Source organism: Danio aesculapii, chromosome 6, assembly GCF_903798145.1.
Source record: "Danio aesculapii chromosome 6, fDanAes4.1, whole genome shotgun sequence".
NCBI lineage: Eukaryota > Metazoa > Chordata > Actinopteri > Cypriniformes > Danionidae > Danio > Danio aesculapii.
The window spans coordinates 13,158,272-13,186,245 of NC_079440.1; the positions used below are offsets into that span (position 1 = coordinate 13,158,272).

Below are 27,974 nucleotides of genomic sequence, written 5' to 3' on the forward strand. Positions count from 1 at the left end.
AACATTAATTGCTGTGTCCAAAAGGCCAAAGAGCAATGCTCAAAAAATGAAGGCTCTACCACTCAAAAATGGGTTTTATTTATTTGTCAGGAAAGTCTCACCAAGGATTCACTTATTGGCCAAATATTATTTAAAAACTAAATATTGTGAAATATTAAATTCATAGAAAAGAGAGTATTTAGAGTATCTCTCTCTGTCTATATATACTGTATTTACACCGTCTATAAATATATACAGTTGAAGTCAGAATGATTAGCCCCCTGAATTATTAGCCCCACTGTTTATTTTTTTCCCCAATTTCTGTTTAACAGAGACCAGATTTTTCAGCACATTTCTAAACATAATAGTTTTAATAACTAATTTCTAATAACTGATTTATTTTCTCTTTGCAATGATGACAGTAATTAATATTTTGCAAAAAATTTAAAAACTGCTTTTATTCTAGCCAAAATAAGACAAATAAGACTTTCTCCAGAAAAAAATATTATCTGACATACTGTGAAAATGTCCTTGCTCTGTTAGACATCGTTTGGGAAATATTTAAAAAAAGATAAAGAAACTTCAAAGGAGGGCTAATAATTCTGACTTCAACTGTGTGTGTGTGTGTGTGTGTGTGTGTGTGTGTTTCTTTATCTTTTTTTAAATATTGAATATATATTTATATATATATATATATATATATATATATATATATATATATATTATATTTATATATATGATATATATATATATATATATATATATATATATATATATATATATATATATATATATATATATATATATATATATATATATATATATCATACACCGTGTCTCAAAAAAAAAAGCAATAACATATCATACAAAAATAAGAGTGCTTATCGTACTACAGGAATAAGAATGACTGAATTTCGTGCAGGAATAACAGCGCAATCTGCATAATAATAATCCTTTTATTTAACTCCCTTGGCGATGATGTAACGATGGCGTATTTATTTGTAATGATGTACGTATTTATCACTGGATCAGCATGTTGTGTGGCGTGGAGTGGTCGTCCACACACTGTCAGTACTGTTGAAAATATCACCACTGTCGAAGACCACTGTCCGACAGATTGCACAGGAGTCTGGAAATTAACGACTCTGATATGTAAACATTGCTTTATTTTTGTGCGTGTTAATTTAGTTTGCAAGTAATGAAATTGAAGCGTTCTGTAAATATTTGGGTCATTATTGTTTACCAAGGTAATGCGCTGATATAAATCAGGTGAGGTGGAAAACGTATACATATAATTTAAAGTTGGAGGTATTTTGACGAAATTCTGACAGAATTAATTTTGTTTGGATTTTTTTTCAAGACATGGGGTACATACAGTTAAAGTCAGTATTATTAGCCCCCCTTTGAATTTTTTATTTTTTAAATATTTCCCAAATTATGTTTAACAGAGCAAGGTAATTTTCACAGTATGTCTGATAATATTTTTCTTCTGAAGAAAGTCTTATTTGTTTTATTTCGGCTAAAATTAAATTAAAGTTAAATTGAATTAAAGTTTTTACTTTTTTATGAACCATTTTAAAGTCAAAATTATTAGCCCCTTTAAGCTATTTTTTTTTGATAGTCTACAGAACAAACATCATCATACAATAACTTGCCTAATTACCCTAACCAGTTAACCTAATTAACCTAGTTAAGCCTTTAAATGTCACTTTAAGCTGTATAAAATAGATAAAAGATAAAATAAATCAGTTATTAGAAATGAGTTATTATAACTATTATGTTTAGAAATGTGTTAAAAAATCTTCTTTTAACTCATTAAAGTTTTCTGTGAAATTGCAGATTTAAAATTAGCATATAGTGTCGCACAAGAGGACGTGGTTTTCAGTGATAAAGTGCATAACGTTCCTATGTTTTAAAAAATGTATGAATGAAAAAAAATTATTGCAATTTACTAAAACAGCCACTTGTAAAATTAGGCCTGAGGTATTTGTTAATGATTTTATTTATAACACATGTCCAACAATGCTTGAGACAGTTTTGAAATTTGGCTATAAAATGTAAAAAAATTAATAACTGAAAACCAAAAATGTATTTACAAAAATTCTAATTTTGTTAATTTGGTGAAAACATGATTCAACTGGAAACCTTTCTCTCAGGATTCTTTGTTGAATATCAGATTATCAGCAAAAAACAGATGCATATAATTGAAAACATTAATCTTACTGAGCACAAACATCTGAACAGGAGTGTAATCTATTCTGGAGATTCCCAACAAAACGAGTATTAAAAAAGCAGCGAAATGTCTGCAGTTTCTGCTCCTATTCTGAGAAGGTGCATGCTCAAAGTATAGCTGGAACAGAGCTTTATGTGGGTCAGTGACAAAAGTATGCATACGAAATGCTGGAGAAATAAGAAATCTTTATTTCCACATTGTTTTTGTTGCCATATTAGTTTCCAGTATGTTTAAAAACAGACAAACCTTCATCTCAATCTCGGCGGCTGTGTGTTTAGTGCTCTCCAGTTTCTCCACCAGAACGTTGTCTCCAAGGAAGTTACTCTCAGCCGCAGAGAGACGGGTCAGTAACTCATCCTCAAGCTGTTTTAACTCAATCTTAAATGTGTTCTGCTGTTTAGTCAGCTCCGACTGCGGATGCACACAAACACACACAGATCAATAGCGGTTCAGACAAAAGGATGTTCAGGCCTAATAAAACATGTACAGTTGAAGTCAAAATGATTAGGGATTTTTGTTTTCTTTTTCGAGTATTTCCCAAATGATGTTTAACAGAGCAAGACATTTCTCCCAGTATTTCATACAATATTTTTCTTCTGGAGAAAGCCTTATTTGTGTTATTTTTGCTAGAATGAAAACAGTTTGAATTTTTTTTTCAATATTATTAGCCTCCTTAAGCATTATTTTTTGATTGTCTACAGAACAAAGCACTGTTATATTGGAAAAAATCTGCTTTCTGTTAAACAGAAATTGAGGAAAATAATATACAGGGGGGGGCTAATTATTCTGACTTCAACTGTATGTACACCCACCTTCAGATATTCGAGGTCTGGTCTCTCTAGGTTGACCACCTCGGCCAGCAGCTGGTCCTCCAGACCATCCCGCGTAACAGTAAAGTTGATGAGGGTGGTCTGAGCCTGGATCTCAGGTTTATAGTGTGGGTTGGCCAGCTTTGTGTGGAGAATCAGCCGAAAGTCCGGATGGAAATAACACTCCTTATCCCCCACTTTAATGCATCTGCAGAGAGGAGGTAAGACAAGGGTGAACTATTTATTCTTCTGCTGTTTTTTTGCTATATTGACACTTTTGATTAAATGTTTTGAGAGTATATTTAGTAGCATGTTGTGTGTGATTCTGCATTATGGATGTATTGTGGTGGCTGACCTGCCCTTCTTTATGGTGTGTCGGCCCAGCAGCGGATCAATAACTGGTTCAATTGTCTCTTCCAGATTCTCAATCAATACAGGCTCTCCTGAGACCACAGCCTGCTCGATCACATCCACGTACCTGCACAATGACCACACACAACTAATTCATCATGACCCTAGTGACTGTCTTTAAGACAACATAAACCGGCATTATATCCTCATATACACTGGAAAAAAATAACCATAAATTAGCAGTTTTCAAATTGCATTCCAGATGCATTATGGGATCTTTCTTGCAGCTTTTAACCTTAAAATTGTTTAAAAATGTGACATTTATTAATAGTTTTTATAGTTTAAAATGCTATATCATCTTGGCAGGTGTTGTATATTAAGGTACAAAAACCTTGTAATAAACTGCCAGTACATCTTCTGTTATTTTACAGACTTATTTCTCTATATATTATTTCTTATATATTATATTACTTCAAATTACTAAAATGTCAATAAAAGTCACTTTGTTAATCTGTAGAGTTGAAGTTTCGACATCAAAAGTCGACAGAGCAGAAATCATTGTCCCATAATGCAATTTGCAACTGTAAATAAACAGAAAACACTTGTAAATCACAAAACACAGAAACTGTTCATTCACAGATATTTTTTACAGTATATAATATATTTAAAGGAAATGATTTATGATAGGCTTGGTATTTTATCTACCAGGCTTATTTGGTTCAAAATAATTATACTGCGATAAGTACTAAACATTTTGAGTACATTTTCTAAGATTTTAGGTGTTTGTGCTGCACATTTTAGAACACAAAAGCTGTGTTTCTTTTACCCTTCAAACTACACAAATGGAAATTGCTTATTAAAAATATGCCTAATGGTACTTTTGCAAAAACTTGCATATACTGCATCACTTTAACACTCACATGAGGAATATTTGAAAGGAAATATTTTGCACAAATGTTATAAAAACAGTGTTTTTTCACCTTTCACTTGATGTATGTAAAGGTCACATGATCATTTTTAAAAAATATTCTATCCATTTATTTGTATAAACTGGCTCCTTAGGACATGCAGTAGGGCACATGCAGTAATAGCGTAATTTTTATTTTTGGGTGAACTAACACTTTCAAGTGGCTGCAATAAATGTAAACCTACTGTACCAACATCCATTGTCATCATTTTTTAAATAGCTTATTGCAAGAGGGAAACATTATGTTTCATCACTGCAAAAAATGCTTTTTTTTTGATTGTTTGTCTTGTTTCTAGTCCAAATATCTAAAAATTCCTGAATCAAAAAGCATTTTCTAGACAAGCAAAAAAATACTGTTTTGTTTTAGGAAATAATATACCATACTTAGGCGAAGCAGTGGCGCAGTAGGTAGTGCTGTGGCCTCACAGCAAGAAGGTCACTGGTTCGAGCCTCGGCTGGGTCAGTTGGCGTTTCTGTGTGGAGTTTGCATGTTCTCGCTGCATTCGCGTGGGTTTCCTCTGGAAGCTTTGGTTTCCCCCACAGTCCAAAGACATGCGGTACAGGTGAATTGGGTTAGCTAAATTGTCCATAGTGTATGTGTGTGGATGTTTCCCAGAGATGGGTTGTGGCTGGAAGGGCATCCACTGCGTAAAAACTTGCTGGATAAGTTGGTGGTTGGGTGTTAAGCAATATAATTTTAAGGAAAACTCACCTAATTTTGGCACATTATATTTTACAAAAAATATATATATTTTTTTGCTTGTCTAGAAAATGCTTCTTGATTTAGGAATTGTTTGATATTTGGACAAGAAAAAAGACAAAAACTAAACAAAAAGACAAAGTAAGAAAAGCATTTTTTTTTGCAGTGATTCCCCTTTAAAGCAGGGGTGTCCAAACTTGGTCCTGGAGGGCCAATGTCCTCTTACTTGCTTCAACACACCTGCTAGGAAGTTTTTAGTACAGTGGTGTCAAACTCAGTTCCTAAAGGGCCGCAGCCCTACACACTTGCCTGTAGGTTTCAAACAAGCCAGAAGGACTCAATTAGTTTGATCAGGTGTGTTTAATTAGGGCTGGAAGTAAACTGTGCAGATCTCTGAACCCCCAGGAACTGAGCTTTGCCATGGTTACACTACAGTTTGAGCATGCAAAATTTGTATGGTGTCTTATGGAAAAAGTCGCATGGTGCTGCAAAAAGGGGCGGGATTAAACAAACAATTAAACAATTAAAAAAAGTGAGCGATTGGTCTATAATTAAAATTTCTGTACAAAGAGGTCATGTTTTGATATTCGATTGGTCTCACGCAGTCACGTGAAGCGATTTAGCAGGCCACAGTTTAACAAGCTTAAACTTTGCAATGTAGCGAACTGCGAATCTTATCGCACAAGCTTGCATTTCCGGTCTGGTGCAGTCACATGCGTATGAATGGAAGTCTATGGGGTGTAAAGTGCAGTATGACCACGGCTTTTGACACCAATGTTCTAGTTTATCTACTAAGAGCTTGATTAGCTGGTTCGGGTGTGTTTGAGTAGGGTTGGAGCTCCAGGACTGAGTTTAGACAGCCTTGCTTAAAAAAAACTGGAGAAAACCCAGACCTGACTGAGTTTCTTTCTTCTTTTAAAGAATGTTGGAAACTTGAAGCCATTGACTTTGATAACATTTTGAGATTCTGACGTGCGCATCCCATGCATGCTGCGCTATCCCATGATGCCCCGCGAGATAATTTATGAATGGGAGTGAAGCAACGCAACTGACGCAGGTAGGTCATGTGACCATTGCTAAATGGCGGATGTAGTATGTCCGAATTCCATTCATACTTTTTTACATTCATACTGTATAGAACTTACTTTTCTAACGGCCGACTAGTACGTTTAAATTCAACTGCAGTACCTACTGAGTAGTAGGCGGTTTCATACACAGCCAATCACTTTTGTTTATAAGAACCCCATGTGATATAACTTCTGCTAAAAGTTTATGAACCACTCACCCCTTTTGACTAAGGTTAATGACTTTCAGGCTATTGCCGTAGCGACTCTTGAGCCATTTAATGCCCTGCAGCTGGGGGTCAATGAGCAGAGGCCAGCGCTCGCAGTTGGTCAGTATAGTGGCGTTCTGAGTGGAAATCTTATCACCCGGCAAACCCTCGTTATTCCACTTAGCAATAGTAGCATCATCTGTTAACATGGAGATGGGATCTGAGCCCTCAGACATAGGAATGGACACCTGAAAGTCACCGGGAAACAGAAAGAGAAAAACAGAGCTTATGACCGTTCTATTTCTACTTCATTCCTCAAGAAAGATTACAAGCTGGTAGTAAAGGATGGATCTGACAGCAAACCTATAACTGTTATTAAGCATTGATACTCATTTCACAACAACAACAAAAAAAAAAATCAATAAAATGTAAAAATAAAAATACATATTTGTGTATATTTAACACAAAATAATATTTAGGTAAAGGGCACCTAGGTTACCCATTTTTCCAGATTTAATATAAGTCTTTTGTGTCTCCAGAATGTGTCTGTAAAGTTTCAGCTCAAAACACGCATCAGATTATTTATTAGACCTTTCAGAAGTTTCTATTTTATAGCTCTGACCATCAGGTAGCGGTTTTTGTGAATTGTGCCTTTAAGGCTAGTTCTTCACGCCGACCGTTTCCACGTGCCTGTCAGTGTGCCTCCACCCTCTGCTACCTCAGACAACAGACAGACATGAAGGAAGCAGATCTCACGTCACGTTTGTGAGAAATACTACAGTAAGAACTTTACCAATGAGTATTTGATGTATTTGTTGTGGAGTTGCAACGATGAGTCACACACAATGTTGTTACAAAGTTCATGCACACACACAGATACACACACACACACTGCGCGGACAAACACACACAGACAGCGTGCACGTTTTGCTTTGCACTGTTTTTGCTTGCAAACGTGACAGGATACAGGTTAATCTCCACTGCTGTATGGATATCTGTTATGTTAACGAACAATATAAACCTGATTTAACGTCCACAATCCAGAATTGAAGCGTCTTCTTTTATAATTGTTCTGACACGCGGCTGTGGTGATAAAGTAAATCTGAAGTAAATCGCCGTAATTCATTACACACGTGCACTGTTTTAAAACATTTTAAACTTGTAAAAAAACTTGTCATTCTTGATCACATTTGAGGATAATTGATGATCCTAGTAATCTGAACAGACCTTTTATTCACGGTTGCTTTGCGCACATCCTGTCTTGTTGATATGATTATATGGGTTACTACGGAGACATGTTAATATGCAGCTGTCAATCAATTCGGTGGGCAAGGGGACCGCACTCCTACGTCAAGTTGCGATCGGTCTGAAAACCGCTCCAATTGGTAAACTGTTTTTATGTTGTTAAACTGAAAATAAAAGGACTGGGTGTGTTTATATCACCCCAATATGACGGTCTATACACTATACCTACACATATGTCTGTCCAAACAGCTTGAAAAGTTTTTCCCCATAGGTGCCCTTTAAAGAAACTGAACAAAAACAACAGAACAAAATTAAAGAACAAAAATGAAAAGTCCATCCATTTTTACACCACTTCTTGCAAACTTGTTGGTTTATTCTATTTTGAAGAATGTTGCAAACAGGTACCAACTGACTTCCAAATTAGTTTCTTTTTCTTCCGCGGACGTCAATGGCTGCTGTTTATACCATTAGAAAAAAGTTTATGTTTATGTTTATAACATAAAAAAAGGAATTCTAAACTTTCATTTGGAGGTGAACTGTGCCTTTAACTGCTCATTCTTTACGGTAGACCAGCAAAAGTTTAAATTCAAATTAACATAATTCTGAAACGCTTTTGAATATAATCCTTATTCTATTCTTGTATTAAAGAAGGGACTTTACATTTTCTTGCACAGTTTAATAAATGAAATTTATAAAAAAAATTATAGCTGTTTAAGTTTATTGTAAAAAAAAACAACAATATAAAGTCAAGCATGAAACTATTCATACCCCTGGCAAATTACAACTTAAAGTAACTTGTATTCAACCAGCAAGTTTTTTGTACAAGAGGTATCATTGTTTGGAAAAAAATCTCCGCTTTTATTTACCTTTGAATAATAAGTGGCAGTCAGAATTTGCCAGGGGTATGAATAATTTCGGGCTTAACTGTATATTTTATATTTTAAAAAATGCTAGAAATTAAAATTTGGCTCACCCTAAAATTGTATAAAATAAAAGCCTGAGGTCTTATGAAGTTCCAAATTTGAAACTGACATCACAAATATTAGGTTTCTGTAAGCTGCTATACCAACAAATACTACATTTTTGACTAATTGATGATTAATCAAGGACACTTGGTTACCACTACTTCATATTAAATTTCAATTAAATCTTAAATATTTTGGTACAAATACTAGAAAATAGATTTTGCTTGGATTATTACCATAAAAACTTGATTGTAAATGTGTTTATTGGCTTATCGTTACCTTCTCTTGTTACAAATAATAAATTATTATCAAAATATTATATTTCCTGCAAAACAATGGTCATATATGAAAAGTACACACTTAGAGCTTACCAATTATTTTTAGTTTGTCAATATTAGATCAGGTTAAGTATAACGCCCCATTCACACGAGGCGTCAGCTTCAACACTTCCCATTCACTTTAAATGGGTGACAACACCAGCATTGTGGATCCGTTGGCGCCGCTTCAGAGCGTTGCTCGCTGCAGAAGTTGGGACTTGCTCAACTTTTCAAGCGCCAATGGAAGCATCAGCCAACCAGATCACTGTATGCAAATACACCAGCTCAGGCAGTGGCCTATTGCTGACTTATTTCATTGGCTGATGCTGCTATGACGACCGCGTCAACCCCAACTTCAGACACTCCCTCTGTCAAGCGTTGACGCTGAAGCCTCGTGTGAATGGGGCGTAAGATAGAATTGTTTAAAACATTCAATGGCAAAGGGGATCCCAAGATAAACTGATTGACAGTGACACACAGTTACCTTTTGTGCACGCAGATAAGGCATCCAGAGGTTATGAAGCAGCTCATATCTGTATCTCTTTGAGAAAGATCCAGCATAAGAGATGAAGGCTGCAGTGAGGAGAACGTCTCCACAAAGAGTTGATTCCTGTTCACGGTACTGCGCCACAGAATGAGCCCAGCGTATGTTTTCTGACTGAAATATACAGGCATTATTTTTTATTGCAGAAGATTTTAATAAATGTATATTCTCTAACAGCAGAGCATATTTGGTGTGCATAAAGCTGAATATCAATGGTTTATAATAGTATTATTTATACTTTGTTTTCTTAACTGCAAAAAACTGGTTTCTTACTTTGAGTTTTTGTCTTGTTTCTTGTCTAAATGTAAAAAAAAAATTATAAATTAAGAAGCATTTTATAGACAAGTGAAAATCATTGTTTCGTTTTCAGAAATAATATGTCAAAATTAAGAGGGTTTTTCCTAAAGGGCAACTACTGTATTTTGCCACTTTTTCAAGATTTAAGATAAGTCTTCTGTGTCTCCAGAATGTGTCTGTGGGGAAATCGATCTCCTACGTCACGTTGCGGTGGGCCAAAATGGGAGGGATTTAGATCCTATTTTAACGTCAGGAAATTTTTAAAAAGAGACTTAGTGTTTCTGTCACTCCAATATGAGAGTGGACACACTATACCTACACAGGGTTCTGTCCAAACAGTTACAAAAGATGATTTTCATCATAGGTGCCCTCTATAACAAGCTAAATAATCTGCCAATGAGGTAGGCAAAATAATCTTGTTTTTGGTTGGGTTAGGATTATTTTGCATAACCCACTGACAGATTATTTTGCTTGTTTTAAGGAAAAACAGACTTAGTTTTGATTAATTATTTCTGAAAACAAGACAATATTTTTAATTGTTTATAAAATGCTTTTGATTTAAAGGGCAGCCTGAGAATATAACCAGCTTCGAATTGTAAAAAAATATTAATGTTATATTTTTATTATCACACTTCATAAAAACAGTCTGCAGAAACCCTTTGATTGACATTCTCCATTTATAAGCGTCATCAGAGAGGGAAAGTCCCGCCCATTAGTGACGATCTCTCCCTCATTAGCATAGAATGTTAGTTCTGTTTTGAATCTGCCACTATGCCGACACATTGGCATTTGTAGCTCCGCCCTCTTTTAAAAAGAGCACAATCTCATTTAAATTTAAAGCGACAGTCACCAAAATGACACAATTAGGATCAAAGCATAAAAGGGGCAGATTCAAAGATCTATATTTTGAGTTGAAACTTCACATATACACTCTAGGAACTTCAGAGACTTACTTTACATCTTGTAAAAAAGGACATAATAGGTACCCTTTAAGAGTTTCTAGATATTTGGACTAGAAACAAGACAAAAACTCAAAGAAAACCTTTTTTTTGTTTGTTTTTTTGCAGTATAGTTTAACATTCTTCCAGTGATATTGAGAGATTTTTCATGTTCAATATTAATTTCTAAAGCATTTATGGTTGCATGTATATTACTATTTTACATGTAAGATTAGCATGACAACATAAACATGCATAAAAGGGCAAAATCTGTGTATTCTGACCTCTAAACCTTTGACAAGGCGGTTGGCCAGCAGGATGGTTGTGTTGGTCTGGTTCACCTCATCCTGACAGCGCAGTTTCTCCGAGGTTGCTTTTTCAAACGCAGCTGTCAGTGTCTCCAAACTACCATCCAACTCCTAAACATTTCACAAACACAATTGACATTTTTTGTAAAACAATGATGAGATATTGTGAGAGCAAATGAGAAAGACTTACAGCCAGCTTCTTTCTGATGATCTCTAACTTTTCTGCAGCCTCAACCAGATCAGCGTTTGCTTGAGCCAGACACAACCTCTTCACCTCCACCTCACAGAACACCTGATTAGACACAAACATATATTAAAACACACAAACATAAGCAGAACTTCAGTTTCTTCAATGAGAGATTGTAGAGTGCTTTAAAGAGCACAGGAGTGTATGGAGAAAGACTATTCTTCAGCTATACAAAATACTGGCAGGCATTTGAAAATGTAACATCATCATCATCATCACATGAGACTTTAAACGCAATCCTTCAAATCACTTAAACATTAAAACAGAAAGCATCAATTATTTTGACATTAGTAGAATTTGTTAAATGTTGTTATAATATCTGTCTTACATATATTTTAACATTAGGATGTGAAAATATGTGATAAGTCATGGATTGGCTAATTCATATAAAGGGTGATGGCACATAGCTTTAATAAAAAGGAAGGAAATGCTGCAATTTTTATATTTATTTCAAAGTGCATTCAAGCCAAAATAAAAGGAAAGTGGTTTAGCAGAACAATGTGTATAGGAAGGATTGGTTCTGTGTAGATGTTACTGCCATCTTTCATAGCAAGATTAAAAATACGGGAGAAATATGGGAAAATATTTCAATGGGATGGTAGCAGAATAGAACGATAAAATATGGGAGAATCCCACAAAAAAACGGAAGGTTGACAGATATGATCTAATATGCTCATCAATGCTACTTTCAACTATTTCATCAAAAAAAACATTCAAATAGTAATACTGTGCAACATATGATTTTTTTTTTAATGTAATTAAAATGTAATTTATTCTTGAGAAGGCAAAGCTGAATTTTCAACAGCTATCACTCCATCCTTCAGCGTCACATGATAATGTGCCTGCATAAGGATAAAATTAAAATTCTTGACAATTCTTTAATTAATGCAATGTATTTATAATACATTTTAGCATTTTTTTTACATACGGTTAAGGAACAGAAAAATGTAATTCTTTTTAAGTGATTTTTATTAGATCAAGGACATTTTTTGAAGTATTTTGCATTAAATCTTTCTTCTTTAAGTTTGAATGGATTTAAAAAATTTATGATTATCAACTACTATAAACCCCCTTCAGACGTTTGTTCCTGATTGGCTAGATAACAAATTACTGTTGTCCAATGACCAATGTCCAATTGCCTAATTAACCCAACTTGCCTATTTTACGAAAGTAACACTAGTTAAGCCTTTAAAATTCCACTTTAAGCTGAATACTTGTATCCAATAAAATAACTAGAAAAATATTATGTACTGTGATCATGGAAAAAGAAATTAATAATCCAAAAGTTTTTATTAAAACTATTATGATTAAACATAAAACAATCTCTCTGTTAAACGCTTTTAAATATTTGAAAAAGAATTCAAATTTTACAAGAGGGCTAATCATTTGGTCTTCAAATGTAAACATTTTTTACAACTTTTTATTTCTGTCAATTTTGATCTTTTCTTGCAAAAGTTGCTGACCCGCTCAGTGAAGTTGCTGAAATTCTGAATTTTCTATGCCCATCAATAATAGACAGAACAGGTTCTATATTATTCACAACCACATCAGTACAAATAGTACTGGACACAAGAACTTTTTTGAACAGGAACACAATCATATAAATTATTATTGAACAAAAACACAATCATATAAATTATTATTGAACAAAAACACAATAATATAAATTATTATTGAACAAAAACACAATAATATAAATTATTGTGGCCATTACTAAATGAATGTATAATCTGTTTACTCACATATGTCTGGACAGAACAGCATAAAGGAGAAAAGCAGAAACACACACTGTAAACAATACAATCACAAAACAAACTCAATCAAAAACAAGAACAAAATCTCATTTAAGATGCTAATGCAGTGATCCTAAAGTTTTATATTATATAATAGTATTTACATAGCATTTTTCATTAAAATATCCAAAAAACACAAGAACAGTTATATATTTTGATGATTTATGTTCTTACATTATCCTAAATGTCAAGAATAAAAGTTCAAATTCTGAGAAATAAGCTATTTTAACTAGTAACAGGGACACACCCTCAATTTGCACTTTGGTTTTATGGAAAACAGGTAAACATTAAAGACACTTTAATTTGTTGTGTGTTTATTAGACTGCACAGAGCAGCATTATAACAAAACCCTTAAATGTACTCTATGTAGTATGATAAAACAGCGCTGCTTCTTCCACACATGATCTCAACTGGAAGAACCGGAAACGTTTAACTGTGGCATAATAAAAGCTCTGCTGTTTTCACGCAACATCATGATAATAACTCATAAATACTTTAGCTTGTCTAAGAACATGATTTCTGCATTAGTTCCCATAGGAACTAATGAATTAATGTCTTTGTTGTGAATACGCACTATTCAGTGGCAAGCATTACATACTGAGCCCTTAACTGGTCCTAATACATGTAATATCAATAGAAATTAAGTTTTTGCAATGGTGTTCTTTGGAGTGTTTTAATAGACCGGTTCATTTTTAAATCTTTTAGTATTGGTGAAATTGGTGTGTTATACCTGTTAAATGTATCACATTTGCATAATATTGTACAGCACTAGATCCGAATGATTATGACAGAGTAAAAAAGCAGAACCTCATGGAAGCGGATGATGTTGATGACCCAGGCAGAGAGACCGGCTGCTGCAGATGATTTAAGACGCACAAACTCTGGATTAAACTCAGGATCACTCAGATACTCGTCCTTGATCACGCGCACTGTGGCTTCAGGTATGCGCTCTTTATCAAAATTAACCAGTGCTTGTAAGAAGTCATCCACCTAAACACACAGTGAACAGAAATAAATGTGGTGACACTTTTAATTCTCACTATTAACAAACCATTAATTATGACTTTTGCCTCAATAAACTCATTTCCTGCTAATTAACCCTTACATTCAGACCCGTCTGATCAGTCTAGGCTGATGTGATTAGAACAGGGGTGCCCAAACTTTTTCTTATATAGGGCCAAAAACCAAACTCGATTGAGGGCTGTATAACTGTTTTACATTAAATTTCCCATGGGTAATTTCTTAATTTATTTACTAATATTTAAGAATAACTAGAACATTTTAATTAAAAATATATTATTAATGAAGCAGTATAATTTTTAACATTTTATAATGAACTTATTAACGTAAAAACATAAACAATCCTATTTAGAACACAATAGAGTTCATTAATGAACACACTAGTCAAGCTGCTCCTGTCTTTGCTTTGATTTGTTTACCGATGTCTTGTGCATTGTCCTATACCTGTATTTACATTTTAAAAGTCTTATTTATTTACATTTAATTGAAACATAAACATTTTTTGTAGCTTCTCAATTAAACAAAGAAACTAAAGGATACTTCATATTTGAAAGTCTCTGTCAAATTTAAATATTAGCATTTTCCCCAAACAACTCCCCATCATTCTCACTCTCTTTTCAGATGGGATAGTGGGTCAAACAAAAGGGTACCATGGGCCGACTTTGACCTGCGAGCCCTATTTGGGCACCTCTCAATTAGAATATTCAGTGCGTCACATAATCAGCTACTAAATTCAAATCTGCCTTTCCACGATGACTAGCTGTGCATTGATAAACCACAATTCATTTATGTTTTCAAATTAGTCACATTAATTTTAGTTCATACATTTAAATACACAAAAGTACTAACAAAACATAACATTTATGGTTAGTATCATATTAGATACATATTGTTTGTATTGCTAAAATGTTTACTCTACTCGTCTCCAAGGTAAATAGCCACGTACTTTCATGTATTTAAGGAGAAGATGATGAACGGACATGTTGTAAATACGGCAGCTCACTCAACAATCTTTCATAGATCAAAAACTATGATCCTTATTAAGCCTTTTTATTGACCACAAACATGTTCTTATAAATATTTGAGAATCAAATATCTGATATATCACAATAAAATTAGGACATTTGTCAATATTTTCACAAAAGGAAAATACATATGCAAAAGAAATGGAGCTGGGGTGTGTCACGTGATAAATTTAATGCCCCTGAGGACACTTCAAAGTGATTTAAAAAAAAACTCATGCCGGAGGGTTAGTAATTGCAATCAGTGGTGGAAAGAGTACTGAAAAATCATACTCAAGTAAAAGTACCATAACTTGCCTAAAAATGTAGTGCAAGTAGAGTAAAAATATCTGTTGTAAATATTACTCAAAATATGAGTAAAAAGAAGTCCTTTTAAAAGTATTCAAGAGTAGTGAGTAGTGAGTATTACACTTTGAAAAGTTGATGCATTTACATGCAGTTTGTGTAGGGATGTGTAAACGTAACATTCTGTAGGTCATTTAGTGATCTTCCTATTCACCTTATTGTCTGCGTACGAGCGGGCGCAGCCATTTGAATCACTTTGGCTCGAAACTTCCGGTCTCATTCACTTCCATTCATTTTTAGACGTTAAAAACAGCTCGTTTGGCTGCTTGGTGTTGAAAACTGATATTTTCTTATTATATTATTCTACTTTGTCTGTATTGTAATGCAAACACTTGTTTGTAGAGTAAGTAGTTTGACAGTTTTTTGCCGTTTATTATTCCTAGTCATTTCTCCCATAGGCAACTGAATCGAAAGTTCGCAAAAACGTGCGAACTTCCGCATTGAAGAATAAGGTCAATATTCGTTCATTACTTCCAACCTGTGTATGGTTCTTCTGTCCTTTCTTCATTCATTCATTTATTCTTTTCTTTGTTCCTCTCTTCTTTTGTTCCCTCATTTATTAGTTTGTTCGTTCGCTTTTTGTTTCTTGCTTTATTAGGTCCTTTGTTCATTCATTCATTCATTCATTCATTCATTCATTCATTCGTTCGTTCCTTCGTATCTTCCTTCCTTGGTTTGTTCAGTCCTTCCTTGAATCCTTCCTTCATTTATTTGGTCCTTCCTTCATTTCACCCTTCATTTGTTCACTTATTCATTCATTTTTTCATATTTTGTTCCTTCCTTCATTAGGTCCTTTGCTCATTCATTCATTCGTTCATTCCTTCCTTCCTTAGTTTGTTCAGTTCTTTCTTGAATCCTTCCTTCATTCACTCAGTCCTTCCTTAATCTGGCCCTTCCTTCCATTCTTCATTCGTCCCATTTATTGATTGTTTAAGGCTGTTTGGTGATTTCAGTCATCATACAGTCGACATCCTTCATCTTCTCATCAGTGGCATGCAGTCTATAAACAGTCTCTAGGTCAATGAATGTAAAAATTATGGACATCTTCTTAGACTTTTTTAATGTTTCCAAAAGGTTTGCTGCATTGATAAAGCGCCTTATGTCTTGAGGTAGTTCATTATGATGCGATTTACTTTCTATGTGTGATTTGATTGGACATGAATTGCAGGACTGATTTTTCTGCATTAGCCAATCCCCATAGACAAGAAATAAATAAAGTAGTGACTGCAGGTGCATGGAAAATAGTGAAGTAAAAGTATCAATACTGCACTAAAAATGTACTCAAGGGAAAGTAAAAGTACACATTATTAAAACTACTTAGTAAATTATAATTCCTGAGAAAAACTACTCAATTACAGTAGATTGAGTATTTGTAATTTGTTACTTTACACCACTGTTTGCAACTTATGTGTTAAAAGGACAATAGTAAGGTATTGGTTAGGAATACAGTGGAGTATGGTCATGCATAATATGTGCTTTGTAATACTAATAAACAGACAATGTTTACTAGAAAAGTTCGTGGACAAACTTTATGGTGTCTTGAGAAAGCCTCGTCTGAAAGTTTGAAGTAGCTTTAAAGTTTAAATAACTGAAGTAGTTTTGAAGAAGGGTAAAACAGTCATAACTACATGTTTAACATGTTTCTAGTTATGCAGTTGATAGGGGGATCTGAGTAGTTGCTAGGGTGTTCTGAGTAGTTGCTTAGGTGTGTTCTGATTGGTTGCTAGGCAGTTGCTAAGGCGTTGCTATGCAGTTGCTAAGGTGTTGCTAGGTGGTTGCTAAGGTTTTCTGATTGGTTGCTAGGGTGTTCTGATTGGTTGCTAGGTGGGTGCTAAGGCATTGCTAGGCAGTTGCTAAAGCGTTGCTAGGTGGTTGCTTAGGTGTTGCTAGGCGGTTGCTAAGGCATTTCTAGGTGGTTGCAAAGGTGTTTCTAGTTGTGTTATGATTGGTTGCTAGGCGGTTGCCAAGGCATTGCTAGGTGGTTGCCAAGGTGTTGCTAGGTAGTTGTTAAGGCGTTACTAGGGTGTTGCTAAGGTGTTCTGATTGGTTGCTAGGGTGTTCTGATTGCTCGCAAAGCGGTTGCTAAGGTGTTGCTAGGCGGTTGCTTAGGTGTTGCTAGGCGGTTGCTAGGTAGTTGCTAAGGCATTGCTAGGTGGTTGCTAAGGCATTGCTAGGTGGTTGCTAAAGTGTTGCTAGGTGGTTGCTAAAGTGTTGCTAGGCGGTTGCTAAAGTGTTGCTAGGCGGTTGCTAAGGTGTTGCTAGGTGGTTGCTAAAGTGTTGGTAGGTGGTTGCTAAAGTGTTGCTAGGCGGTTGCTAGGGTATTGGTCAGTGGTTGCTAAGGTGTTCTGAGTAGTTGCTAGGTAGTTACTAACATAAATTAGCATGGTTCTAGTATGAATTAGCATGTTGTTAGCACGTTTCTAGCACAAATTCTTGTGTTGTTAGCATGGTTCTAGTATGAGTTAAGTAACTATTAAATAGTGAGAATTGCTCCCTATAATAAAATGCTTTCACTAATAACCTGTTGAGTTGCAGTACAATTTCACTACTTTTCACAATTTCATTATTCAAGCATCCAGCCAACCATTATGCCATTTCAAAATTTTTATACTCAACAAACGGAAATGTTTTATTACTTAAATATGGCCAATTTGAGTAAATTTCAGGTTTTGCTTATAAATGTAAAATCCAAATTTCAGTAATATGATGAATTTAAATGTGAGCAAAATTCAAATACTTTTTTTTTTTTTAAAATATGACACCTGAAAAACAATGAGAATACATGTTAAATGTCAGCTCTACACTCACTCACTTTACTCATGACAACTTTAGATGCTTTCCAGCTGCGGTCTTTTGGGATACGGCCATTAGGAGACAAGAGCACCAAAACAGCTGCAGTCACATTCGATACAATGGCAGGAGGATTCGGAAACGTCCGCAGCTCTGTCAGATTCAGCTATTCACACACCAAAAAAAAGGAGCAAATTACTTTAGACAAAATCATTTGCCCATCAAAACTGGGCATTGTATGCGAGAGGATGTTACAGTAGTGAAAAGAAAACACACATTAGTGCCCAAAGTTAAGTCAAACACACTGGATATAGACACAAACACAGACCCTGTTGAGTGTGTTGAGGGCTGCATTTGCTGCCTGTAGAGCTGGTTCTGCTTTCTCCAGGTCGGCTTCAGTCTCCTGCTGCTGTTTGGTCACTTCTGCTTGGATCGCTTCCACCTAATATTCATATAGCATTATTTTGACCATTTTTTTATCACCAGGATGTCTTTTAATATATATATATATATATATATATATATATATATATATATATATATATATATATATATATATATATATATATATATATATATATATATATAGAGAGAGAGAGAGAGAGAGAGAGAGAGAGAGAGAGTAGTGGTAAGGGTATACGTATTAAAAATTGTTTTGTAAGACTCTTTAAGTTTGATGTGTATCTGTACTGAATAAATAGAGTGTTGTTTTAACTTCTGCATATGAATACTTATAAACACATTTCTAATTAATTTTACCAAATTTATTTTGATTCTCAGGCAGCACGGTGGCACAATGAGTAGCACAATCGCCTCACAGCAAGTAGTTGGCTGGTTCGAGTCAGTTGGCATTTCTGTGTGGAGTTTGCATGTTCTCCTCGTGTTCACATGGGTTTCCTCTAGGTGTTCCGGTTTCCCCCACAGTCCAAAGACATGCGCTATAGGTGAATTGAATAAGCTAAATTGGCCGTAGTGTATGTGCGTATGTGTGCTAGAGTGTATATGGGTGTATATGAGTGTATATGTGTTGGGCATCCGCTGCGTAAAACATATGCTGGATAAGTTAGTGGTTCATGCCGCTGTGGTGACCCCAGATTAATAAAGGGACTAAGCCAAAAAGAAAATGAATGAATGAATGATATTGATTCTTAAAACTCAGGTTTCATGTTTTGGTCTATGCTGTTTCAGTTGATCCACGAACAACTTTCAGCTAGATATTTTTTTTGCCATTCTTCCAATCTTGTAATCACAAGAAGCTTTGTGTTTTTGTTGCTGTTGATAAGAAACAAATCCTAAACGTCCAAATTCTGTCCCTTTGATAAGGAAATTAAATAATACATGCAAGACACAGAATAATAAAATGTGTTCCCTACTACTCTTCAAAAGATTTTTTTTCTTCAAAAGCATTTAGTAAATATCAAACTATAACATCAATACTAGAATATTTACTATATTCTTCTTCCAGTTAAACAACCACTTACTTTCATATATTTTGGAAGAAGTTGATGAATTGACATGTTGTAATTCCAGCAGCTCTAATCTCTTCACTGCAGCGCAGGCTAACAATGCGGTAATATGATCATTATTGAAACCGTGATGAAATACCTATTCTTCTCACACATATTTGATAATCAGAATATAATTGGGATAATATTTGTGGAAAAGGGAAAAATGTATGATGTTTGATATATGATAACGATTTATGCATAAATGATTGGGGCTGTGGTTTCACGTGATAAGCTTGATGTATTGCCAGGGAAACTTTAAAGTGATGCATTCTAAATAAGGGTCACATTAAAAACTCCCGCTGACTCCCTGGGTGAGTTTTTTTTTTTTTTTTAAAGTTTGCAACTCGATCAAATTCATTTAGTTCGCCCACTATTTTACTTCAGAAACTCCATCTTATTTCTGTCTATGATATTAACATTTTTCAAATATATGTTTTCATGTACAAGATTTATTCAAATGAAGGTAACGAGCCAGATCATTTCAGAAGTTTTTTTTAGGGGTTTTCACCTTTATTGACAGGACAGTGGAGATTTACAGACAGGAAAGTATGGGGAGCAGAGAGAGGGAAAGGATCAGCAAAGAACACCGAGCCAGCAATCGAACTCGGGTCGCCACGAGCACCTGGGTGCTTTATGTCAACGCACTAACCACTAGGCTATTGGCGCCGACTTTAGAAGGTATTTTAAAGTAAAGTTCATTGTTATTTTACTCAACAGTTCTCAAGTTTTTATTTTTCCAAAGTTCATACAAGTAGAGCGCAATACTCAATTAGATTTAGGGGTATTAAAATATGGAATGATTTATCAAAATCAACAAAAAAAGTTCCCCTTTAACAGGTTAAGACATGCTTAAGGAAATTCTTAATTGCTGTTCTGTAATTTTGTAAGAATTCTATGTTATTCTAGGTCTAATTGTATGTAGGATTTCATTTAATCTTATGGATGTGTGTGTATGTGACATTGTCATTTCATTTTTTGTGTATTATTATTCACTTGCAACTGTAATTTAGTATTTGTTGTAATGCAACATATTTGATAAATAAAATCAAATTTTGAAAAATTGTTTTTTTTTTCATTTTTATTACTATTATTTAGGTAGAGGCTCTAAGCCTTTTGGGCTTTTTGCCTCTTCCTGCACATTATGGGATTTTTTTCTGTTTTATTCTAATATTTTTGTATTCTTGTGCAAATAAATAAAGTAAAATGTAAAGTAAGACATAAGCTTACCCAGGTTGCTAGTGCGATAGGAAAAAAAAAAAGAAAATCTAGACAATAATATGTTTCTAAATATTAGGACTACATTGCCTCTGCATTCACTATATATGTATATATTTAATGCATGTTTCAACAAAACTTTCATTAAAAAAAATGCTATGAAAAAGTTTAGTTTTGCAAGGCTTTAGTATTATAGTAATTTGTAAGTAATGTGTAATTAAAACATAACCATAAAAAGATTACTTATATTTATTTAAAAACACAGCAATTATAATTTAATTCAAAGACAGAGCCACAATTTCAAAGTGTATACAAAATCAATGTATATACCCGACACTCACCATTAAAACACTAATTATAATCAATTGCATACAGTTGAAGTCTGAATTTTTAGCCCCTCTTTGAATTTTTCCACAAGGAAATTGTCTGATAATATTTTTTTCTTCTGGGGAAAGTCTTATTTGTTATATTTCGGCTAAAATAAAAGCAGTTTTAAATTTTTATGAACCATCTTGAGGTCAAAATTATTAGCCCCTTAAGCTATTTTTTCCCCCGACTGTACAGAACAAACCATCGTTATAAAATAACTTGCCTAATTACCCTAACCTGCCTAGTTAACCTAATTAACCCTTTAAATGTCATTGTAAAGCTGTTTAGAAGAAATGTTAAGCTGTATAGAAGTGTCTAGAAAAATATCTTGTAAAATATTATTTACTGTCATCATATCAAAGATAAAAGAAATCAGTAATTAGAAAAGAGTTATCAAAACTATTACGTTTAAAAATGTGTTGAAAAAATCTTCTTTCCGTTAAACAGAAATTGGGGAAAAAAATAAACAGGGGGGCTAATAATTCAGACTTCAACTGTATATTATTATAAAAAGCTATTGAAAGCATGTGAACTTCAAATATGGTGATGCTTATGATTTAGTGTAGGTTTGTCTCACCTTTTTCTCCTCTGCATCTGCAACGCTCCTCTCCTGACTGAGTTTCTCACTCTGCTGGCCAATTTTAGCAATGAGGGCTTCAGTATCAGTGTTTCTTAGATGCAGCTCCACTTCCTGTATGGCCAGTTTAGCCTTCAGATCCTCCACCTACAGCATATAGGTACACATAATTAAATGCAAACACAAAATATAATGTGTCTTTAAGATCTATGATTTAACTCAAACATGGGCTGTAAAATACGGAAGCGTAGAGCTGCCACCCAGGTAAAAAAAATCTGAGCTTTATCACATTTGTACAATATACTTTTCACGTTCTTACAATATATTATCACGTTCGTACAATATAATATCACGTTTGTACAATATACTTTTCACGTTCTTACAATATAATATCACGTTTGTACAATATAATATCACGTTCTTACAATATAATATCACGTTCTTACAATATACTTTTCACGTTCTTACAATATAATATCACGTTTGTACAATATACTTTTCACGTTCTTACAATATAATATCACGTTCTTACAATATACTTTTCACGTTCTTACAATATAATATCACGTTTGTACAATATAATTATCACGTTCTTACAATATAATATCATGTTTGTACAATATAATTATCACGTTCTTACAATATAATATCATGTTTGTACAATATAATTATCACGTTATTACGTGAAAACTTTATTGTTTAGGCTACGTTTACCTGGTGCGATCAGAGCGTGAGAAAATGTCTCGTTTAACAGAGTTAATTAAGTTCTATTTTATGCTTGGATTGAGACATGGGGAAATTTTGCAGCTACTGATCAGCTTGGACAATGTTGTTATCAGCATGGCAGTTTTCAGGTAGGCGGGCTCTTCGTCTTCGCACCTGACAATAAAGTTTTCACGTAATAACGTGATAATTATATTGTAAGAACGTGAAAAGTATATTGTAAGAACGTGATATTATATTGTAAGAACGTGAAAAGTATATTGTAAGAACGTGATATTATATTGTAAGAACGTGAAAAGTATATTGTAAGAACGTGATATTATATTGTAAGAACGTGAAAAGTATATTGTAAGAACGTGATATTATATTGTAAGAACGTGAAAAGTATATTGTAAGAACGTGATATTATATTGTAAGAACGTGAAAAGTATATTGTAAGAACGTGATATTATATTGTAAGAACGTGATATTATATTGTAAGAACGTGAAAAGTATATTGTACAAACGTGATATTATATTGTAAGAACGTGATATTATATTGTAAGAACGTGATATTATATTGTAAGAACGTGAAAAGTATATTGTACAAACGTGATATTATATTGTAAGAACGTGATATTATATTGTAAGAACGTGATATTATATTGTACAAACGTGATATTATATTGAAAGAACGTGATATTATATTGAAAGAACGTGATATTATATTGAAAGAACGTGATATTATATTGTAAGAACGTGAAAAGTATATTGTACAAACGTGATATTATATTGTAAGAACGTGATATTATATTGTAAGAACGTGATATTATATTGTACAAACGTGATATTATATTGTACGAACGTGATATTATATTGTACAAACGTGATATTATATTGTAAGAACGTGATATTATATTGTACAAACGTGATATTATATTGAAAGAACGTGATATTATATTGTACAAACGTGATATTATATTGAAAGAACGTGAAAAGTATATTGTACAAACGTGATATTATATTGAAAGAACGTGATATTATATTGTACAAACGTGATATTATATTGAAAGAACGTGATATTATATTGTACAAACGTGATATTATATTGTACGAACGTGATATTATATTGTACAAACGTGATATTATATTGTACAAACGTGATATTATATTGAAAGAACGTGATATTATATTGTACAAACGTGATATTATATTGTACAAACGTGACATTATATTGTACAAACGTGATATTATATTGAAAGAACGTGATATTATATTGTACAAACGTGATATTATATTGAAAGAACGTGATATTATATTGAAAGAACGTGATATTATATTGTAAGAACGTGAAAAGTATATTGTACAAACGTGATATTATATTGTAAGAACGTGATATTATATTGTAAGAACGTGAAAAGTATATTGTACAAACGTTCAATTTAATTTTGGTTCAATTTAATTTGTGAATTTGTGCATCCACAAGTTATGACAAAATACAGAGAAATCAGTTCACATTTTATAATTATTTGGTAGAATTTGAGATTTTAACCTGAGATGCCGTAGTCAGAAGCTTCTGCAGGCCGTTCTCCAGGCGTTCTGTCTTTTGTCTCAGTTCTGTTCTTTTTGCCCCCAGCAGGTTGCCATAAAGTTTCATGAACTCCAAGAAGCTCTTGGGTGTGGTGTAATTGAAGCGCTTTTCATTCTGCTGATACTTTACACTGACTTCATTCACACAAGTGTGAGCGAATGAGATAAACTCACTGATGGACACTCTCACATCAGGCTAAAAAAAAGAAAATATCTTGGTAAATAAATTTACATTTCCTGAAAAAAATGTGGTCAATAAGATTTAATAGAATCTCTTATGCCGAATTCAGACTACATGAATTTAGCCCCGATTATGACTCGCAAACAGGTTTTGAGAAATCGCAGACCAATGCCTGAAATCACAGGCAAATTGGTGCTTGTTCACGTGAGCAACAATCGCACAGTATGAACTAAAGACGCGAGAGAATCGCAGATGAGTCATTGACGCCTGTCAGATATTTGGCATGCTAAATATCTGGACCTGTCGCCGATTCAAAATCATGCTGTGTAAAATGTGTTCTGATTGAAAATAACATCGGCGTTTACCTACTGCCAATGAGAGAGCAGCATTCACTAGTATGGGTATCTGCAGGCCAGCGGGAGGTTGGGGAGAAGTTAAATGGAGGAAAAACTATTGGAAATTTGGCAGGAGCACCCGTGTCTGTTTGACATGTCATCTGAGCAATTCCACAACCGGGTCGGAAAAGAAACGTTTTAGAGAATTTGCTAATTCCCTTCAAAACCCAGGTGAGCAAAATAAGCACATTTTCTACCCCACTAAGCTTCTTTCTCATTATGCAGTCAATAACAAAAGAAATACTACGTGACCTTGTGTTGTTTTCATGTCACTTCTTGCATGTTTTTGGTTGTGAGACGTAGATTGTGGACCGAGACAAAGTTGTCGGCAATTCTTTCTATTGTAAAGTCATGCAGTGTGAAACCCCCTGTTGCCAATTCATCTTGCAGTGTGATATTCAGCAAATAACAGCACTTATACAGCCTCTTCACCCTTCTGTATTACTCCGCCCACATACAGCAACAAGCAGAGACACTCTACAATTTGACAAATATCCTGCTGTTGGACAACATGATGTACTTTTGAGGCTTTTTTTTAGTAGAGAATGTAGTTGTTTAGATTGCAACTATGCAGTTTATTTATAAGGATAGTGCCTATTTTAAAATATTTATAATTCCAGAGATTCAGTCCAATGGCTGCCATCAGCCTCTCTGAGCAGACCAAAGAAAGTGACGGTTGACGTTCTGCCACAAGATGGTGACAGAGACCACATAATAAGTCCTTAGAGGGAGAAAAACTCAGCATTTTCTTAACGAAAGTTCCAAACTACAGCTGAATAAATCATTATAAATCAGGTAAGTGACATTTTAAGTCGATATCTCTCTTTTGTATTTTGTAGGGCAGTATTTATACCACAGAAACTGGCAGTGTTTACTTGGCTTTTTTTAGGGTCTGTTTCCTGATTGCAACAGAGAAATACAGGAAAATCTCTGTAGACTGATGGCATTTCATGCCGTTCAGCCTTATAATCTTAAAATTTGAGCAAAAATTACCTGTTTTGTCTTCACTTTAGACATTAGGCTATCGAATCATTCAAATACTAGCTAGTTCATGTTTGTGAACTTGCAATAGTTTCTGCTGTTCTGACATCAGCTGCAGATGTGAATGAGTAGCGGAAGAAAGTAGTTCCTCACACAAAAGGGCTTTTGAGAGTCTCCGTGTTTGATTTTCTTTTTCATACACACGATTACGCGGTCAAACTTGTTGTATAAATGCAGTATCACATGAGTAGCAGTGCGATACGCACGCCTCCCACCAGTGCTGATATACAGCCATATCGCACTGTTACTCGTGTGATATTGCTCATTTATTTTGTTCAGTTTGTTCCTTCTGATTAAATATTTTCTTTTACTGTGAATTAAATTTTTCTAGCTACAGAAATCTTTGTACATGCTCATTATGTCTTCTCAACGTGAAAAATCATTACAGTTTATTGCAATATTTAAAAATATATTTTCATGCATTATTAATGAATATATAACTAATACATTATTCTTAATTTTTTATTTATTTAAAAATATAGATATATTATTTCTTTATTAACATAATATGTGCTCATTTTTTTCAGGACATTTTGATCCTCAGCATTTTAATAAAGCAGACACAAAATATTTGTCAATTTTCCTCAATTTTTTTTAGCAAGTTTGCTAACTTGCTAAATAAAAATATCAATTTCCTTTAAAAAATCCTACTGACCCAAAGTTTGTCCCTGGTGAGATACAATGCAGTGTTGTGCAGAATATTGCAATGTAGTCTCTGTTACCTCCAAGTCAGGGATATTTTGTATAAAAGTGCTGCTGACGGACTGCAATGCATGCTGGGGCCAAGGATGAAACCAGTCAATGGCTGTGCAGTTCACAAGAGCCGGAAATTTCCGTGCACGTGTACGAAGAGTGAAACCAACCGGAGAGAAGCACAGCACCACCTACAGTGCAGAAGGGATGTGAGATCAATTAGATAATTGTATATTCATTGGGATGCACCAATTTTTTGGCCACCAAAAATAATCAGCCATAAATGACGTTTTCAATTTTTGTCAGAAAAGAGAAAAATGACCGTAGTAATATACCTGTTCCTGCTGTTTGCAATAGTGCTACTGTACTGTGACATGGCAATGCTGATAAAATGACACCTCAAGTTCACTGATATGCTCAAGTTCACTCTGACAAATGCTCTAATAATAATAGCTTTGTAGGACTATACATTATACAGAAACTAAACATAATAGAAAAATTATTTCTATTTCATTCTGTTGCACAGACCTGAATATTCATTCATTTTCCTTCGGCTTAGTCCCTTTATTCATTAGGGGTTGCCACAGCAGAATGAACCACTAACATATCCAGCATATGTTTTACACAGAGGATGCCCTTCCTTCTGCAATCCAGTACTGGGAATCATCCATACATACTCATTCCCACACACACACACACACACACTACGGCCAATTTAGTTAATCCAATTCACCTATAATGCATGTGTTTGGACTGTGGGGGAAACAGGAGCACCCGGAGAAAACCCACACGAACACAAGGAGAACATGCAAACTCCATACAGAATTGCCAACTGACCCAGCCAGGATTTGACCCAGCAACCACCTTGCTGTAAGGCGACAGTGCTAACCACTGAGCCACCGTGTTGCCCTCTAGACCTAAATGAACATAATATTTTGATATTTAATATAAATACAGTGCTAGCAAAAATGATTAAAACATGTCACCTGACAGACTTGAAAAAACTGACCTTTTTTGCTACCAAAACATGATTTGATTTCACAGTGTTCATGAAACAGGCAGATGATATGAGTACAAAGTTTTATCCATTTTTAACTGTAATATTCGGTGTGTCCGTGTTTTGCAGAAAAGAACATGACTGTGGGACATTTACAGTAAAATGGGCCTATTTTGTTTTTAGTAAGGAAAACCAGCTGTATTTCCTTATGATGGCTTAATACTATGATTTATAGAGCATAATGACTATTTTGTAGACACTAAATTTTTTATATGGGTATTTTAATTCAACAAAACTTCTAAAATATGCAGTGTTTAAATAATTATTTTGGCCACGGTACATTTTCTGGCCAATTCTATGTTACTGTCCAACAATGTGGTTATTGCCTGTTTTATTTTTACTGTGGTTATTTTATAGCATAGATTTAGAGTATAAATTATGCTATCGAGTTAAATTTAAAATTACTTGCAAAATTACTTGATAAAACAATAAATAATTATAACAAAGCATTTTTTAACATTTTTAGTTTTAGAGCAAGAGCAGGCAGTATTTTCAGGTTGGCC

General features: G+C 34.2%; 1 protein-coding gene across 1 annotated transcript in view; it reads right to left on the reverse strand.

Moving 5' to 3' along the window:
* The window catches only part of dnah9l (dynein, axonemal, heavy polypeptide 9 like), a 147,399-nt gene that overhangs the window by 21,340 nt on the left and 98,085 nt on the right, over positions 1–27,974 (reverse strand). The window contains exons 58-69 of the mRNA XM_056459340.1: positions 24,067–24,300; positions 21,813–21,959; positions 18,472–18,585; positions 18,166–18,309; positions 13,774–13,956; positions 11,117–11,218; positions 10,903–11,037; positions 9,324–9,497; positions 6,325–6,560; positions 3,377–3,499; positions 3,025–3,229; positions 2,459–2,623 (exon numbers count right to left, since the gene is read on the reverse strand). Coding sequence (XP_056315315.1) covers positions 2,459–2,623; positions 3,025–3,229; positions 3,377–3,499; positions 6,325–6,560; positions 9,324–9,497; positions 10,903–11,037; positions 11,117–11,218; positions 13,774–13,956; positions 18,166–18,309; positions 18,472–18,585; positions 21,813–21,959; positions 24,067–24,300 — 1,962 coding nt within the window. The remainder of the gene's footprint in view (positions 1–2,458; positions 2,624–3,024; positions 3,230–3,376; positions 3,500–6,324; positions 6,561–9,323; positions 9,498–10,902; positions 11,038–11,116; positions 11,219–13,773; positions 13,957–18,165; positions 18,310–18,471; positions 18,586–21,812; positions 21,960–24,066; positions 24,301–27,974) is intronic.